The sequence below is a fragment of the Zea mays genome, chromosome 2, assembly GCF_902167145.1.
Source record: "Zea mays cultivar B73 chromosome 2, Zm-B73-REFERENCE-NAM-5.0, whole genome shotgun sequence".
Lineage (NCBI taxonomy): Eukaryota > Viridiplantae > Streptophyta > Magnoliopsida > Poales > Poaceae > Zea > Zea mays.
In genome coordinates, this window is record NC_050097.1 from 234,484,648 (window position 1) to 234,504,087 (window position 19,440).

At 44.1% G+C, this 19,440-nt stretch overlaps 3 protein-coding genes across 5 annotated transcripts; all 3 read right to left on the bottom strand.

Moving 5' to 3' along the window:
• LOC100126360 (CRM family member 3) lies at nucleotides 1–5,632 on the bottom strand. The gene is given in 9 exon segments (NM_001112591.1): nucleotides 1–289; nucleotides 375–464; nucleotides 587–646; nucleotides 1,213–1,505; nucleotides 2,222–2,378; nucleotides 2,795–3,139; nucleotides 3,645–3,775; nucleotides 3,873–4,356; nucleotides 4,921–5,632. Coding segments are annotated over 9 exon segments (2,529 nt in total). The 5' UTR covers nucleotides 5,620–5,632; the 3' UTR covers nucleotides 1–19.
• A 616-nt stretch (nucleotides 5,633–6,248) lies between these two features.
• Nucleotides 6,249–10,415, bottom strand: LOC103648137 (CDK5RAP1-like protein). Its single transcript, XM_008672627.3, has 3 exons — nucleotides 10,105–10,415; nucleotides 8,012–9,066; nucleotides 6,249–6,980 (listed from the first exon to the last, which is right to left on the bottom strand). The coding sequence occupies exons 1-3, from the start codon at nucleotides 10,329–10,331 to the stop codon at nucleotides 6,478–6,480; spliced, it is 1,785 nt and encodes a 594-aa protein (XP_008670849.1). The 5' UTR covers nucleotides 10,332–10,415; the 3' UTR covers nucleotides 6,249–6,477.
• Nucleotides 10,416–14,525: 4,110 nt separating this feature from the next.
• LOC103648138 (uncharacterized) lies at nucleotides 14,526–18,698 on the bottom strand. 3 transcript variants are annotated; one of them, XR_004856535.1, is made up of 6 exons: nucleotides 18,279–18,698; nucleotides 17,712–17,820; nucleotides 17,210–17,487; nucleotides 15,117–15,426; nucleotides 14,865–14,926; nucleotides 14,526–14,769 (listed from the first exon to the last, which is right to left on the bottom strand). XR_004856535.1 is itself a non-coding variant. In XM_023301799.2 (3 exons), the coding sequence occupies exons 1-3, from the start codon at nucleotides 17,519–17,521 to the stop codon at nucleotides 14,922–14,924; spliced, it is 627 nt and encodes a 208-aa protein (XP_023157567.1). In that variant the 5' UTR covers nucleotides 17,522–17,617; the 3' UTR covers nucleotides 14,526–14,921. The 3 variants fall into 3 exon arrangements, 1 of the variants encoding a protein (XP_023157567.1); XR_002267759.3 differs by lacking the exons at nucleotides 17,712–17,820; nucleotides 18,279–18,698 and having other exon boundaries at nucleotides 17,210–17,617; XM_023301799.2 differs by lacking the exons at nucleotides 17,712–17,820; nucleotides 18,279–18,698 and having other exon boundaries at nucleotides 14,526–14,926; nucleotides 17,210–17,617.
• Nucleotides 18,699–19,440: the final 742 nt, after the last annotated feature.

The window sequence follows — 19,440 nt, forward strand, 5'->3', positions numbered from 1 at the left end:
TCAAACAACCAGCACTGTTCTAGTACTCATTTACGTCGTGGTTTCGTCTGTCGGTGTCGGAACTGAAACCTACTACTTCGCCGTGGAAGCCAGCGTCAGAGACTCCGGCAGCCGCCTCATCTTCGTCGTCCTCGCCTTCGTCTTCGGAGCAATCACCAGCTTCGTCGTCTGAGTCGGGGTAATCGGCCTCGTCGGCGGCGGAGGTGTAGTCGTCGCTGCCATCGTCGTCGGCGGTAGCACCGGCGACCTCATTGTCAAAGCGCTTGAGGTAGGCCTCGTCGTCCTCATCCTACACGGCCCCAGATCGTGAACGTTTACCAGAATCTCAAAGGGCATGCATGCCATGCTTGTCCCTGATTGTTCATCGCGCTCACCTCCATGTCTTCGTCGTCGCTCGAATAGGCGGCATCCAGTTTGGCGTACAGCTCCTCGTCTCCTTGCTCCTTCACGTCTTCCATCTGGACCTGTAAAATAAATCAATAAGATACAACAAATGGCATCATTTAATGATTACTTCATATGTACACGACACCATTTCATTCGAGAAAGAAAAAAAAAACCAGTTGGCTACTGTATACGTACGCACCAGTTCTGCCTTAAGCCGCTCCACCTTCCTGTTTAGCTTTGCGAAATGACGACTCAGGGCCTGTCACGAAATTAAATTGCGAAAAAAAACATTTCAAGTGAAGATGAACGAAAGTTGGTATATTTCTAATTAACCCTTATAAAAATTGTATGCCAGATAAATGACCATGCTTGAAACAGACATGGTATAGAATGCTGCAAGCATAAATGCATAATACGTGTTCCGTTGGTTTTGGAACAAAAAAAAAAAAACTCGGCCGGGGAGGGAAAGACCGCCCTCCCGGTATTATATTAAGAAGAGACCGAAACAATGGTCCCGGCCGAGAAAATCCCCGAACCCTGGCCCCCCATCACTAACGGGCCGGCGTCAACTGTCCACTCTGCAACGGCCCAACCGGAGGGTGGCGCACAGGACATCGTAACCTGAGAGCGGATGGGGCACAGCGAGGGGATTTTTTTAACCAAGCCTGAAAATTCGCTCCCGAGGGGAATCGAACCCAGGACTTGGAGGTGCTACTTGGAAGTCCTTAACCACTAGGCTAGAGGCCCTTTCGCCCGTTGGTTTTGGAACAACCCAACATATGTAAGCTCAACTTTGAGTAAACCGCCACAAAACCGAAACGGTACCTGATGTCTCTGGAGCTCGATGGATCTGGCCAAAGCCTTCCGCTTTGACAGGAGATTTCTAGGTCTGAGCGAGGAAGGGCGTCTGTAGTTCTTCCCTCGGAACACAACAATGGCATAGCCTTTGGAGACTTTGTCGACTGAAACTAGGATTCCCCCGCTCTCGGCTTCCAGCGACAGTGCTATCCTCTTCACGTCTGCAAAAGACTTCGCTTTCACTAGTATCTTCACCAGCTCCCTGTACTTCCAGTGCAAGTGCATGTTCTCAATTGTGCCGTCAAAAACTCCTCTTCTTCCTGCAAGTGGATGGAGGAAGTAAAAATGAAGCAAGAAAACAGAAACTGATACAAAAAAGACTCTTTTAAGGACACGAGATCTCATGTCAGTAATATAAGTGGTCAGGTTATTAAAACGAAGAGGTGCAGTAATGCTTCCCAAAAAAAAAGAATTGCAAGCAATACAAATAGTTTCTCAACCAATCACTACAAAATCAGAAGGATCCAATGTTCCAACTATCCTGAGAATGGTAATATAGATCACTCCCTCCATTCGTTTGTTACTGCTATTTTAGGTCTACATTTTATTAGGTGCTACAACTGTTTTATATTTGACCTACATCTTCATAAAATGTCCATACCTCGATGCGTGCAACATCTATACTACTCAGTACCTTTGTTCGTCAGCAACTAAAAAAAAGGGCTGACCCAATGTGGCAATGCCAGAGGCCCCCACATGAAATGGGGTCTCGGCAAGGGATAAATCAGGGCAATTTTTTCTCGCAAATGCGAAGCTGCTATTTCGAATATGCGACATGGTGACTCAGTGAGACAGCTCACACCACTGCACCAGGCCTATCCTTCGTTCATCAGCAACTAAGAATAAAAAAATGACGGGTTGAAGAGACAGATAATCTGAGGTAGCAGCAGACAATATAATAGGACATATGTGCCCTCTAGTGACTTTCCCAGTAACTGTGCAAAAATCCAACACAAAAAAAAGACAAAGGAATTACCAAGGAGCAGAAATGCCTTCATCCTTAGACCAAGCTTCCGGAACATGAATCTCTCTTCATCTGTTATTGTTTCAGGAGGTCTGGAATCTTCGGTTGGCCTCAGGGCTGTCTCAACCTTTCCTAGTACCCTTTCGGCTTTCTCCATCTTTTTCTGTGCCTGTACATAAATAAAGTGAAATTAGTTCAATTCAAATCATATGACTTGCATCTTCCAATGATACGATGCATACAAGAATTTAGCCATAAAAGTTTAGATGCAACATGACCCTATATTACTTACGACAACAACGTCAAAGTCTTTTACTCCCAAGCCAGTTGGCAATTGGCATAGCCTAGATTTAACACCCCTCCCTCTCCAAAGAAAAGCCACCAACAAGGAGAGAAAAAACATGCCCTAAACTACTTGTCATACTAAAATTATGCATCTGCACTTTGCTATATTTTAGGGGGTATAAGTTACTGACACATTTTGGACATCATGAGGCACACAAAAAAGAAAAAATGTTTCCAGAAGATAAAATAGAATCTAACAAAGTGAACTTAGATTATTCAAACTTGGTCTTGGCCACTTACAAGTGAAAGCTTCCACTCTAGCTTTCTTACGAGGTCAGCATGTCTTGCAGCTTCAATAGTTCTTGCCATTTTGTCTGCATGATTCTCATCATGTTTAGTTCCATATTTAGAGTTAGCCTCCAGAGTCTCTCCTAGAGTACCAGCTACAGTGGGCTGTGCATATGTCTCAGCACTTGAAAAATAAGACGCTGCCTTTCGCCGTGCTTCTTCTTCATCTTGAAGTGACTTTGCTAATCTTTCCCTCTCTAGTAGCACCTCTGCAAGTTCTGAGGACAAGAAATCCTTCCCTCTGTAGAAGACTATAAATTCATTGTTCCTTGAAAGCATCACACCACCTGTTAATTTCTGGTGGATTGAAAAAAAAACATTAGCTATGATCATTAGTTCACTACAAGACCTACCTAAAAACTTGAGCAAATGCATAAGTGAAGAGAAAAACAGCATTAACAGATTATTCTCTATAACAGGGAGCCAAATGCAAACATTAATATTTTGGTTCATAATCTATGTTCCACAGGACCACAAGTCCATAACTCTCATCGATTTAATCTTTCGTAGAAACTATGATTTTTTGTCATGCAAAATCAGCCAGGATTTTCTATTGATCAAGAGCCCAAATGAGTACATAGCCATTAATGTGTATTTAGTAAGACTAAGAAATAAAATACAAACTTCAAGCTGATCAAAATGGATGAATGTGACAGTTGCAAAAGAAAACCTAGGACTTCGAATGATCGAATCTGTAATGTGCTGTTGCTAATGATCAAATAATATTTCTAACTAGGATGTAAATATTTACATATGCTATCCAAATTGTACAAATCTAACAAGAGACATTTTCTGTACTTACTTTAATATCTTCAGCCATCCTCTCACTGGTGGTAAGCTGTACTCCTCTCTTCAAAGCAATTTTAGCAATAGAACTTTTCTCCCACAACTTTACCATAGCATTAGCTAAGCCTTGGAGTTGTCTGCTTCGTCCTAACATCCATCAGTAAAGATGACATTAATATAAGATAGTACAATGGATTGACAAGTTCATAGTTTAACTAAAGCATAAGTGCATAACAGATGTTACCGAGAGCAAAGTGAGGAGGCAGTCCCCGAGCAAGACGGCGTAAATTGGTAGTGTCCCTTCGGCTAAGAGATGGCCGAACACCATATGGCAGAACTCTGAAAGGGGGCTTGTAACCTGGCATGTTTGCAGGAAGTAAATCTGCATCTACTGGTAACGGGTCAGATCCAGGCCAGTCAGTGTATCTTGGGCCAAGTTCATCCAACAGTTTGTCAATTTCATCTTCATACTTGATTTCTGGTGCTTGTACAACTAGTTCCTCTTTCGCAGCATTAGAAACTAAAGCTACATTGCTGTCTCGTACACTGTTCGCTGTCTCAGTTGGTAGTAAGGAAGGATTAGAAGACCCCTTAATTGGGAAATCCATAGCAAGAGACTGTGAATTCTTCTTTGATTTCTTAGTGGGTTCTGGTTCATCATAATCTACTCCCCGGTACAGAGAAACAGAAGTCCCTGATCTCCATATTACTAATCCTCCTGTTTTTCTCTACTCACCACCATTATAACACACAACAAAAGGAAGAAAGTATGTCAGATGACAAGCACTTCAAATATCTGAACAGAAATGAGTTAAGAATCAATCAAAGCCACTAATTCAACTTAGACTTTTACTACTACTATTTTGCGAACAACTCAATTCACAATAGAATAATTTTTTTGAACATTTCATAAGGTTTGAAAAGCAGTGTTTTTCAAAGATCTAATTGTACACCGAATATACTGTAGTAGTTGTATCCAAATATTCCATGATATTATCTGCACTTAAGACGATTTTGCTAGTAACTGTTGGATTTGTTTCAAGACACATTAACATGTTCTTCCCCTTCTTAGTGTGCAAAGGTGTACAATCATCTTGTGTATTACCAAAGAGATGCTAAAATCAGAACACCAGTAATTATAGACTGCTTAGGTATCAATGCGAGCTACGGCTATGCAAGTTGCCATATACTTTCAAGCATTTATCGGGGCAGACGCCTGTTGTAGCTCAAAGTTGCTTTCTACACATCAACCAATGCAAGCTAGGTTGACAAAAGGATGAATCAGAACGAACCTCGAGTATCTCGTGGAAGAGGCGCATATTGAGCGCCGGCGTGCCAGAGACCTTGACCCTGACCACCTCCTCCGTCTTCCATTTCTCCTTAATCTTCTCCACGATCTCGCGCGTGACCCCGGCCCCGCCCACCTTGGTCCTGGACTTGATCCTGATGGCGGCGTGCCGCAGCCGCCTGAGCTCCGCGGCGGGGAGCGTCAGCTCCGCCATCCACGTGGGCGACCGCGCGGACCGCGGCGCGGCCTCGGGCGGCGGCATGGGGCGCTCCCACGGGAAGCGGGCGTCCCCGAGCGCCCGCTCCTCGTCGTCGGCGTCGAACCCGCCGCGCGCGTTGGGGAGCACGCCATCGTCGGCGCGGAAGACGTCCTCGACCGACCCCCGCGGCGGGTGCGGTGGGGCGGCGGCACGCGGGTCCTCGCCGGAGTAGCCGGCGCGGCGGAGGCGGCTGAGGATGAGGGACATGGTGGAGCGGCCGGAGGAGCGGCTGGCACCGACGGCGTCCTCATCGTCGGAGTCGGACGACGGGGACGGCTCCGGACGGAGGTCGAGCGCGGCGGGCGGCGCGCGGAGTCGGCCGCGCTGGCGCGGGTGCGACCAGGAGTAGAGCCACGGGTGGGGGGCCGAGGTGGACAGCGGGAGGAGGAGGCGGAGGCGGGGCGGGTGGCGGAAGTGGCAGGCCGGGGAGGACGCCATGGCCATGGATGGTGGTGGATGACAGAGGGTGGCGTTGGTGGGCAACGAACGGGGTTTAGGGGATTGGGGATATTTTCGTCCGTTTGATTTGATGCGTGTTTGGACCGTCCGACCGCGGATAGACGGCTGGAGATGGTCGACAGTCGAGGGCTCCCTCGAGTCGTTCAGTTTTGTTTTGATTTGCAGCGTAGTGCTGTGAATCTGTGGTTTTGAATTTGCGCGTATGCTGCTTTTCGCGACACTGCACAGAATTTGTTCCGGGAGGACCAACACCGCACAGAAATTTGGCTGCAAAAAACAAATTCATCCGCGGTGAGTTTCAATTTCAGAAACCACAGGATCCCATGTGGCCGTAAAGAACTGTGCGCATCAGCCATGTTGATATCATTGGAAAAATAGCTTTGATGTAGAAAACTTAATCTTAGATTAACTTCATAGCCTTTTACCGGCGTAGGGCACCAACACGTGCACAGAATTGGATAGCTGTATGTACGCACAACAGAACTGTGATATATTCTCAGCTTAGTCTTACTCTCTTCTCCCATCTGCTATAGGCATCCCCAAGAACATGGTACAGAAATTTTGAATCATCTGGCCAGAGATTTGCAGACATAGTCAGTCTGGGTCATTATCCCTGCTGTAAAAAGCCATCTCAAGCTGACGTTCATACTTCATAGTAACAAGCAAAAAACTTTGTCAACATTGTTTGACCTTTACATGGCAATACAACCTTATCAAAAAAGTAAATGACCAAGGCTCATGAGGCTGACATGCACGTTCTCAGTTTCTCCTCTATATCAAAAACTCTAGTCATTTAAAATATCACTACATATTTCAATCCACAACCAAAAATTCAACCGCTACTCACGCAGCAGCAGCCTGCGCTCCGGGTGAAACATTTCTGTGGAACGCGCTCAGGCTTGTGCGTGCAATCGGCTCCCCGAACAACGTTGCTGTCGACGACCTGAGAATTCTCACCTCGACGAAGTCACCGACTGCCGGCTCACGTGCTTCTTCGCCTTCGAACGTGTGCGGGACAGGGACGCGGGCAAACGACACCTTGTGGCCCCGATCAGTCTTCCCTATCACTTCCGTTTTGGGAGCACGCTTGTTGGGCCCCTCCACGAGAACGAGCTGCACTGTGCCGACTTGAGAGTCGTAGTTCTTCTTCGTGGTCTCGCGGAAAGTGTTGATCAGTTCCATGAGCCGCCTCTGTTTCACACCTTCGGGTACATCGTCCTCGTAGTTCCGGTGAGCGTGGGTCTTCTCTCTCATGCTGTATGCAAACATGTAGGCCATGTCGTATCCAACAGCCCTCACAAGGCTAAGGGTCTCGGCGTGCTCGTCTTCTGTCTCTCCACAAAAGCCTGCAGTACATCAGAGATATACGTCCTGAATTCAAACAGAGTATCGTTATGAAGTCAATACAAATAGGTCAAACAGGGACTTCATTCCAATGATTTCAAGTCGTCCGACTATCGCGATTAGTCGGGCTGGTCGGTAATTAGGACACGATTTGCTGGACGACTCGACTAGAAGACCAAGTCGTCCTGGTCGTCCGACTAATCGTCGACTAGGGCGACTAGTCGTCCGAGTTATGTGTCCTGGTCGTCCCGGGTAGGGTTTAGTTATTGGGCCTTTTTTAGCCCATCTACAGTCTAATTTAGAGTACCCTCCTCTCATATTCTAACCTAGCCGCCAACAGTCTCCAACCTGCACGTCTCCTGCAGTCCTAGACTCCTGATTACCGGCGGCTACACCGGCAGCTACAGCACCCTGCCCCTTCTCCTGCAGTCCTGCTCGCCTGCTGCACTGCTGCAGTCTCCAACCGGCGGTGGCTGCGAACCAGTGCCGAGATGAGCACGTCATCTGAAGGTCCCTCCTGCTCCCCCCACTCCCCCCCCCCCTCTCTATACTCCATTATGGGATGTCACATGTCAGGTTCAGTTAAGTCACAAATCACAATGAAGCAATATGTTACTTTGTTTATCCTAGTTGTTTGTTCTAATTTATATAATGTATATAGATATATTTATATATATACCTATATAAGTATAACTACTAGTCTAGGACGACAAAGGACCGACTAGGGGTCGACTAGTCGCCCTAGTCGTCGCCTAATCGCGACTAGTCGCCTGGTCGGTCCCAGGGTTCGACCAGGCGACTAGACGACTTGAAATCACTGCTTCATTCCACCAAGATATAGCCTCAATGTAGCATACCAATTGCTGGTTGATAGTGAATGCAAATTGGTTTTAAATTTGAATTGGTCTGATATAGCTCCTACTACTTACCACATAAGCCACTCTATATTGACATATGGTCAAGTCTCTCTTTTTTAAACAGCCATAGAAAAATGAAAAAAAAAAATCCATCCTGGGAGTAGGGGGAAGCTTACCAGTTATGAAATCACTGCTTAGCCCAACATCAGGAATGACATCACGAATTTTGTGGACAAGTTCTAAGTATGCTTCTCGAGTGTAACCCCTCCGCATTCGTTCCAGCGCCGCTGTACTGCCTGTTTGTGCTGGTAAGTGAATAAGATTGCAGATGTTATACCTATCCCGCATCAAATACAGTAGCTCATCTGGGAAATCCTTTGGGTGTGGTGAGGTAAACCTGAACCGCATCTCAGGGTATTCCAAAGATAATCGATCCAGGAGATCAGCAAAACGCAGCCCCATATTCTTCACCTTGCACATGCTGGAAAATCCTTCACTGAGTTGCCAATTTTTGCCAGGCTCCAACTCTTCTACTTCAGAAGTGTCATTATAGCTGTTTACATTCTGACCAAGAAGCATTACCTCCTTCACACCAACTTTCCATAGCTCACCAACCTCACGGACAATAGAAGACACTGGGCGAGACCTTTCCCTACCTCTAGTGAAGGGAACTATGCAGAATGAGCACATATTATTGCAACCTCTCATGATTGACACAAATGCCGTAATTGAATTGTCAGAGATCCTTACTGGGGTGATATCAGCATAAGTTTCCTCGAGTGATAGAAGTGTGTTCATGCCCTTGTGGCCGTAATCGACTTCCTGAAGCAACCTAGGCAAATCCCTATATGCATCAGGTCCACAAACAACATCAACCATCTTATCAGAATCGAGTATTTTCTCCTTCAGTCGTTCTGCCATGCACCCCAGGACAGCAATCTTTGGAGGACGCATAGATTTTGCTCTACCTTCAGCAACATTAGCTTTCCATTCCCTTTTCAAAAACCAAAAGTAGTTGAGACGCTGCCAGACTTTCTGCTCTGCATTGTCCCGGATGGCACAGGTGTTGATAAATATTATCTCTGCACTCTCAGGATCAGGGACAATTTCATCATAGCCTTCATTTTTCATGATAGAAAGCACAATCTCCATGTCATTTATATTCATTTGGCAACCATACGTCTCGTGGTAGATGCGTCCCTTGGTTGAAGTTGTTGAACCAGGCACTAAACTACACAAAGCAAAAATATTAGGATTGTTATATTCCACGACAGTAGCAACCACCACAGGCAGACATAAATCACAATGAGAATAATCAATTGAGTATGGTACATTGGAACAACGAAGGTTTTCAGTTCTTTCAGAACTGCTGCTATAAAAAACAGAACTACCAATGATTGGAGAAAGTGGTATAGATTGGAATTGGTGCGTAGTTACTGCCAACTACCAATTAGTCTAGCTTGCAACATTCTTAAACACCAAAGGCAATTCAAAACTGCTTGAAGCAATACCAAGCTGAAGAATCATACTACATATATTATATCCTTAGCAACAGTCAGTGAATAATCTAACAGAATGGTTATTTAACATAAGGTTTTATAGTTTAACATCTTTCATATAGCCTCTTAATGTACAATGAAATTTAACCTTGGAAAAAAAAAGGTAGCGCCAAACCTCTAGAACACATCCCGCAGTCCTTACTTCTTATGTCCTCAACAATCAAAATAAATTCAAAACCAACATTACTAAGTTGATAATTCTACAAGCAAGTTCCATACCTCATAACAAGCCTATAACAAGATAAGCACCCAATACAGAGGCACCAGATCCACACAGCACCAGTAAATTCTTCTCAAAAGCTAGTGACAATTCCACCTAGTAATTCACACTACCCACTAATACAACATTTCAAGCAATTTTTACAAGAGAACTCCCCCTCTATATGTTGACATAAGAAGCAAGTAGTACCAGCTAACCACTGTGAATCACAGGATGCTCTCTACCACTCCAAGAAACAGTCACTCGTTTCTTTTCTACAATTACCCTTCTTCCTTTGGTCCAACACCCCAACTTGCATGATTTCGAGCCATATTCATGCAAAACTTGAGGCTCAGCACTCGCACTAGAATCCTCGGCACTCGCACGAGCACCAAATACTACGACCCGGACTCACATTGCAACGCACTACAAGCAAAAGACTGGATTTTTTTCCGCGGTAACGAGCAGGTTAGAAGCCTTGCCGGAGAACGGAAATAGAGCAGAGCCTTACTCCGCCTGACCCTCGGAGATGGCCGTGGCCGCAGACGCGGCAAGAGTGTGGGCGAAACGGCGAGGAGGCGGCGGGGCCCGGCGTGCAGCGGCCGGGAGGGCGGAACGATGGGGCGGGGTTGCGGAGGAGCAGGGGCGGAGCGAAGCGAGGAGGATGCGGTGGCGCAGGCCTCGGCTCCCGAGGCGGAGCACCGCGGCCGCAGTGAGAGGGGCGAGCGGCGCCGCCATCGCGTTCGAGGTGGTGTGAGGCAGACGCCAGAGGAGAGGAGAGGGCTGCGAGGATAACCGTTTGGACTCACGGCGCCCGTCCGATCTACGAGGAGCGGCCAGCAAAATTCGCTGTTTCAAGACTCTCGGTTCATCAGGATACACACGTTCTTTAGTTCGATTTTTTTTGTGAGCATCATCATCTCGATAAACAATGCACAAAAAAAACTCTACAAGATCTATGTAATGAGAGACATATTCCGAAGCTATTTTAAAGCGGATATCATCAAACTATGGTCGCCAAAACCCAACTAGAAAATTATATATATCAACTACTTTTGCACCAGTAAGATCGTGAGCAGCTCACTCACATGGTTAGCTATAGCACTGTTTTGTAATGTTTTATATTGTTATTATACTGTTTGTATAATGAAGTTTGAATATGAAAATAGGAATGAGACGGACGTAGCTCGAGTCCTGCTTACCGCTTCGGATTATATAGAGGTCCACTAAAGTCTCTCCTAATCTAAAATATACACAATATAATATAGAAATGTCTTATATACTATAGCCGTTTAGTTCAATCTTTTCTAAACTTTTTTCTATCGGATGGAGACCGGCTATAGCTCGCTAGAGCTGTACCGTCCTTGCCCAGGAGCACAAAAGCAAGGACGCACACGTACCTGATATCATACTGCAGAAGTTGCAAGCGGTTAAAAAAACAAACTGACTGTTAGAAGCAAGGATGCTTGGAGGCTGGAGCAGTAGTATGATCCTACTATGCAGAGTCGCAAATGTACATGCATAATAAAGCCATAATTCACACTAGCTAGGCTGGTAAACAAAGGACTGATATTTTATGGTAGCAGAAGCCAACTCAGTGCTTATATACTCACTAGGTCAGTGTCCGTGCGTTGCCACGGAAGTGAAAAAAATAGTATGCTACATATATACGGACGACAAATATTATTATAATAGGTATGTGCTCGTGTGTTGCCACAGAAGTTAAATTAATATAAAATATAGATACGAAATGACAAACATCATTATGCTATGTAAAATCTAGGTCGTTGTATTGTTTTTCATATGACATAACAATATAGTTACATGGCAAAATGAGTTTTCGATCAATCCTCTAAAATAAAATGGTGTTATATTCCAAAAAGACACTACAATGGCTAATGTACTGAACATATAATCGGGTTAAGTGTACAAAACCTCGAACCGGACACCACTCTCTCAGAGATCAATCGAAGTTCTCAATCTTGATTGGAGTAATATCGTCTGCCACCTCAAATTACCAAACTAATATTGCAAAGAACATATGTTGCTCCAATGTGAATTTGATGTTCTTGGCCTGTTCAAAATCAAGGGAGAAGTCACAAATCCATGTAGGTTGACAGTAGGAATAGCAACAGATCATATTAGAATCGAGTATGTTTCATACCCACCCACAACCATACTCATTCATACCCGCTCGAAGAGTTCGATCACTTGGTCGCCAAAGCTTGACCGTCGATTCCTCGAAGCTCGACAATGGATCGCAGTCTATTCGCGACGCGAAGCGAAGACGAACAAGCACCAACAAACAAACATATACATATGCATAAGAACATTACACCATACAAAGGAAACATAATCAAAACATGCAATACGAAATAGAGCGCGTTACTACAGTCACGCGAGGAAAAAGAAACGCGACGGTCGAGGCTACGGTCGAGAAGTTATCGCACTTACGCTAAACCAATATTAAATATAACATTTAATTCGACATTATCAACTATAAATAATATCTAGCATCTAGTTTTTTTGATTAACCTGATACCCTAGCAGCTATCGGTTAAACCAGTAGTTTAATTAAAGGGAGAGATTCTAAGTGAGGCGAATTTACGACGCGCGAAATAACACGACAGCGCGCAAACGACGCGCGGACACGTGCGACACAGCACGCTGATGACACACGAAACAACACAACATGCGTGACAGACGAGGAAAACTAAATAGGTGACGTGTTTATACCAAACAAATATTAAATAATTAAAAGCAGTTAAGTTAATACTGGTCATGTTAATATTTATTAAAGAGCGCAGTTGAACACTACATATTTAATCTAATTGAAATATTAGTCGAGCGAACCTTAAGTTAATTATGTAACATATATGACCTGACGGATTAACGTTACTAACATGATTGCTTATAAGCGAAAACAATTTATTATCACGCGCAGGCGTCGCGCGACACACGTGATCGATACGCGCGACAAGACACCCGAGCAACGCGAACAGCGCACGACAACGCATGCGAACGGCACGCGACGATGCGCGCTAAATAGCACTGCGACACGCGAAAAAAATACACGCGACAACGCGCCAACGACGCCCGTGAATAACGAGCGAACAGCATGCAAACGACGCGCGGACAACGCGACGATGCCGAGCGCAATACATGCGAACAACGAGTAAACAGCACGCGCGACACGTGAGAGTCACTAACAAATATCTCGTTTGTGCTAAACAAGCATTAATTCAAAAACATTTGTGTAGATATAATCCTATTAACAGATATAAATAAAGTGTGGCTAAAACTATAAATTAGTTTAAGTAAACTACTACTTTAATAACTCGGATAAATAAATAATCAACTAATTAATTAAAGCGCGTATCACGACGAAATAATGTTACTAATATGTTGGCGACGAGGTTACGAAGTTAAAGCGACTGAAATGAATAGAAACAGGTTTATGGCGCATTATATATGGAATAGCTAACAATTCATGGCTAATAAACAATTTTATTAAAGCACGCAGATCGCGACTTGCGCTAACGACGACATGCAATACCGTATGAAACAGCGCGCGGACGGCACGCGGAACAACGTACACGACAACGTGTCATACGCGCGAGTCAACGCGACTACGCGCGCGAAGATGACGCGCAAGACTTACGAGAGTCGCTAACAGAAATCGTGTTTATACTAAATACTTATTAATTAAAACATTTGAAGAGACACTAATCACATTAACTTGTATTTATAAAAGCGTAAATTAAAATTATAGATTAGTAATAATTATATTATTATTTTAATAAATATCAGATGAACTAACAATTAACTAATTAATTAAAACTTGTGTATGGAGGAACGATTTCCCTGCTTTGTCGCATGTGGCCAACAAAAATGCAAATGCATGTGGCCAAGAAAATGCATGCGGGTGGGGCTTAACGCTTTCTTTCTTTTCCTGTACACGAATCGGATGGGTGAAGCATGCTGGCAGTTTTATTCTTCCAGAACGCGTGCGGGTTATGGGGCAACCGGGCAGGCGCTGCATGCGGCATCGAGCAAGGCGGCGCGGGCCTGCTCGCCGGTGCGGGAGGCAGCGCCGGCCGAGCACAAGGAAGGGGCGGCTCACCGGGAGCCACGACCAGAGGCAACGCCTGCAAGAGCGAGCCTGCGATGAGCTCGCCCGCGCGGACTGCTTGCGCGACGAGAGGCTGGGGCTCGACACTAGCGCCAGAAGGGAGCAGATCCAGGGATTGCGCAGAATCATTGACGTCGGAGAGCTCGGAACGACGAAGGACTATATAGGAATGGAGCGGTGGAGTTCTCACCTTGAAACGAGGCTTGGATGGTGGTGCTCCGGCGCGGCAGGGCGAGCTCGGTGCGGTGAAGAGCCGGCGTGGCGGCGTTCAGCGCGGGCTCCTCCGGTACAGCGAGGTGCCACGGGCAAGCGCGCTGGACAGCCACACGGACGCAGGCACGGTTGCTGCGTGAGCGAGGGGCGAGCAGGGCGGTTTCAGTTTTGACGATCGTGGGCGCTGGGCGAACAGAAGAAGAGAGCGCTCGCGGGGCATGGTTAGCGGGGCGTGCGCAGCGCGGGACTGAGGGCGGGATACGGTGCAGGCCGCGCGCGCAGGCGGGCTGGGGATGCTGAGGCTGGGCCGCGTGAGTGGCTGGGGAAAGGGACGCGCGCTGGGTGGGCCTTTTCCCATTTCTATTTCTTTCTCTTTTCTTTATTTCTATCATTTGAATTTAGCGTCGAGTGCAAAAACATCTAAGCGAATGTGCAACCAATTATTTCATCAATCAAAACATATTTTCCAGCATGATACATCAACAACAATTTTTATAGGGTTTTATTAGCAACTATGTTTGAAGTAACATTCCCTATTACTTGGGAAGAAGTAAATAAAGAAGCGAACAAAAAGAGGAAAAAGAAGGTAACACCTGAATTTGGTGGATATTAGAAAATAAAAAATTATACCCCAAATTCAGGGTGTTACAACTTGCGGACAGGAACAGGCAACACCCATGACTAATATAGAGCCAACAGGTTAAGGTGGCACCAGACAACAAGGCGCTAGCAACACTTCACTTGCACAAGCGCCAGCAACGCTTCACTTGCACAGCAGCTTCACACTTAAATACTTGATCTTGGTCACTTGATAGACAACACCACACACCACTTGGCCACCAGACAACAAAGCAAAGAAATTAAAAAAATATAAGTATTTAGTAGTTAATCAAAGTAAAGAAAATGATACTAAAAATCATTATTACCTTGGTTCGACATCAAGCCATCAACTTCAAAATCTATCAACTTATCAATAATCTGGTTCATCCTAAAAAATAGTGAAATATAAGTATTCAGTCAAAGGAAAGGAAATGAATGCTAAAAAATTCACTATTACCATTTGTTCCTCCTCATCCTCCAAACAAATTGTTAGTGCATTTATAAAACAAGATTGATCACCTAACATATCTGCACGAGACCAAGCTTGCATACACATCAAGCATAGGTATGGTATCAACCTTGTGAAACACCGGTGGCCGCATGCACGACCAGAGCCATCGGAGAAGGCAACGCCAATAGTTGAGGCACCGATAGGGACGACACGGCGATGCAGCAGCGCTCGACCATCCTGAGCGCCATCTTGATCCGCTGCACAACCAGAGCCGTCGAGGCGTCGATGGAGGAGGCAGCGCCAGCGGCTGAGGCGTGAGAATGTCTTCTTAATATAATGCCTGGCACTGTCATACCCACCGCATGTTGAGGCTCATTGGAGCATGGACTTAATGTCATGTGCCTTCTCTTTATGGCTGTCCATCTGGGTACGAGATCCTATAATAAGAACACCAGATGAAAGCGATTGAAATTTTCTCTAGTGAACAACCTGGTTTGTATATATGTTAATACACATGTATCTAAAATCACACCAGGAGAAGCATAAATAGCTAAAATGAGAGAAAATGAAGGTATATGTTTATCCATGTGATAAGTTTCACAATCAAAGGCACAACAAACAGTTGCATTTCTTTTTACACTGAAAAATCCATCTTTCTATGTAGGAAGCTATGTTCCTTCGAAATTGATTATGGTTTGTGTATTTCATATGGATATATCCCAATCCTTTTGATTCCAAAAGAAGTCCATGTAGGCACCTTTTCTGTTAAGGTTTCTTGTTTTACTCATACCTAAAGTGCACCATAAACAATCTAGTAAGGTACTGCAAATAGAACATCTACCTCAGTTTGTGTGCACAATTCCAAACTGGCAAACTTGCTAATTGCACCGACTCTTACAACTGCCAATTTAGATATTATTCTACACATTACATGTTTACTCTATTAGGTTTGTCGCATATTACGTATTGGTTTTCATCATGAGTCAAGCATGGAGGCTGCAAAAGAATTGGTGGAGCAGCAGCTCATTCTAAACAGTCTACGGTGGAAAGGAAAAGATCTAGCTAAGAGTGCTTTAGACTGAAGCGAGCCTCAAATAGATTCACTGAATGGTAAATTGTTAGTGAAATTTCTAAGTTAATATGTCATAGAAATGCCTACCATGCTCATGATCTAATCGAGCTCCTGGTGTCTAAGAATGTTTAAAGGGCGAGTGACAAATGATCTGAAGAAAGCTGATGACCTAATATTTTACAAACCAAAATTCAAACATATTTTTTGTGATATGGATGATATATCCTTTGCTCTCTGCACATCTTCGATGTTGTGTTACAAACCACACCAAATGTGGCTAAGGATACTCATGATCTACCACATCTAGAGGTGCAATGCTAACACTAATACGAGCTTTGTGGAATGTGATAGGCAAAAAATAATAAAACAAACAAGGATTCAGATGTGTAATGCTAACACTAATACGAGCTTTGTGGAATGTGATAGGCAAAAAAAATAAAACAAACAAGGATTCTCTCAATTCTAACTGCCAGTCGAACCTAGAAACTTGCCAATCCTTTGAACTAACTAACAATCCTTCGAACTAACTGAATATCTAGATTAGTTCTCAAGTAGTGTTCCTGGCTTTAGCGACAACCAGCACAGGTGCCTTTGGCAAGAAAAAAGAATTCTCTATTAGTATCTACTTTCATAGTTCTCTCTCAAACAACAAATTTTGTTAGTATCCATTTGTGTTGTCACATTGGCAAAGAATTGAAAATCGTCCTGAACTAAAACAACACAAGAATAGGAACACATATAAGTTATTGGCAGGAGTCAAAATATTTTGAAGCCAGAAAACCTATGTAACTAACACATTACATAAGAATAAATATATATGATTCACTTCTGAGAACCTCCCCTTGGCCACAAATACGTGTTCCAAACGAAATACCTCGAGATCGAGATTTAGATACACATCTAAATAAGAAAGCAGCAGGATTTGGATAGTGACACTAATGCATGCATCTATGGCAAAATATTAGCAATAGGTAGTAAGTCAAACAACATGGTCTGATAAACCTAGGATTCTCTTTTAAGACATCTTAACTGCAAAAGCAAAAGCTAGACAAGGAGAAAAAAATATAGAGAAATCAAGAAACATTAAGCCGATGGATGGATTAGAAATGATAAGCAGTATAGATAAGAAGACGGGGCAAGAATCGTACCATGTCTGGCCTAAGGAAGTCAGTCTTGCCGAGCACGATGATGGATCCAGACTTGTAGAGCGCGCGCGACGGAGGGGCCCGTCTCCTGGTCGGCAGCGTCGCAGCAGAGGTGCATGATGTCGGCGTCATCATCATCTGCTCCCCGAGGTTCCACCAGACCAGCTTTGACGTGGCCATAGTCGTGGGCTCACCATTAGTCGTGACAAAACTCACCATAACCTCCTCCTCTAGCACTCCCTTGTCGATGATCGGTACAAGAGGCACTGGAAGCTGGTTCCCTATAGAAGATCGGTACAGGTAACATGAGCGCATCAAGTGAAGAGTGAAGTTGATGATGTTGTGACATAGATATAGAGATTAACCTGCTACAACTAATCAAGACATCAACGAATGCATCTGATGTTAGTAAACAGGTACTGAAGCCTCATGCTCTCGGTCTCACTACACTGCTAATAAAAACTGAGCCAGGTACTCAGCATTCATGATTTCTAATCAAACTCACCGGGACTGGGAGTAGATCTCTGCACTACATAACTGCTGGCCTAGTTCTTATTCGTTGAATCACTGTCGCTAGGGAAGTCTAGTTTGACTTATGACCATTCCAAATATTACTGAAAGTGTTAAGATAAAAAAAATCAGAGAACTGGATAAACAAATTGAAGGCAAGAAATGTACATCACTGCATATAGAATGTCACATTAGGATTCAATAAAGTCAAACATCATAAAGTTTGACCAACAATTATCTGCAAAATATGGGCATGCTTTGTGAGTAAAATCTGTATCGCTAGATTCACATCATCAACATCTTCTAAATACAGATTGTTTTTGTAACAATTACTGATTATTGTCAGATGGTCAAAGTACACTTCTAAGGACTTCTCCAAATTGTGATGAACCTTATAAAAATAGAGGGAGTAGTGTATAATTGAAAAGAACACATACTTTATCTTCACTACAGATTGAGAAGCAATGGAACAGTATTGGTTATTGGTTATGCGTCATCTACGTTAAAGCGAAGGATGTCCTCAGAATGAAAAAAAATTGAACTAATAAAGAAAGAAGTTTACCTTGATGTTTGGCCTCAAATGGTTGTGCCATCTTTCTCTGCATCGCTTCCCCACTCTTGTTGGCAGCAGTTGTGCTATGTAAGACCACTTCCTCGGTCCAAATTGTTCCACTAATTTTACCAGTGTCCTATCATTTTTTTCATTAATAGATGGTGGAGAACAAGTCACGACTAACAGTAAACAATAGAAAAAAGAAGCAAGTATGGATGGATTTTAACTTTTACCTCAGGAGCTATGTAAGATGGAGGGAGGGAGATTTGAGTAGCAAGTTTGTTATATGTCTGCATGTCGTAGACAGGAGAACTGACCTCACGACTGGATATATTGCTAATGGTACAATGTACTCTTACTTCCAGTCGCGGTGGGGAGGCCTGCGTCGAGGATGGGCACTCGCTCCACCTCTGGTAGCGACAGCATGCCCTGGATAGGGAGAGAGCACAGGTCTGAACTTTCCATTGATTGATAACTTACTAATTTCTCCTCAATAATGAATTATTGCAGCTGCAATTTCTACTACTTGCTCAATAAAACCGATTGTAAAAATTCCTTCCTCCTAGTTCCTAGCAGGTGATCCACGCTAGTAAAAAATGTGCAAAAGCCCCTTTGCTCATGAGTAAAAGACAATAGCTCTTCACCTTTGGAGTCGTCGACAAACCCCATGGCGGCAGTAGATGCCCTATCCTTTTCGATCCCAAGTGACAGCCCACCTGCGCAGCCCAACAGCCAGACATCAAAAAGGGGTCACCCACAAATCAATCACGATCTGCGCTGAGGTCAGTCCATGGCAGCGCATATTTGGCCACGATGTAGGCGTGTCTTCTGCCCTGGCACAGGCGCAACCTCAGCAACCTCAGTGTGTGGGGATAACTATAAGGAATGCTAAGTTTAATGAGTTTGATCAAGAAATCAGTACCAAGTATCTGATTATAGAAAATAGTAGCATTTGTCGCTGAATTGAAACGTTGAATAAATCCATAAGTTTGGTCAATTCTGACCCCAAAATTTTATTACACATAATAGTAGCATCAAGGTTCAGCATAATATCTGTATAACCTTAGCTATTGCTAGAATCTAGATTCGTTTCAAATACTCAGATGCACTTCATTATTAGGATGAGCACATTGTACATCATTAATAATAATTGGTTAGAGTTTTTGAGTAC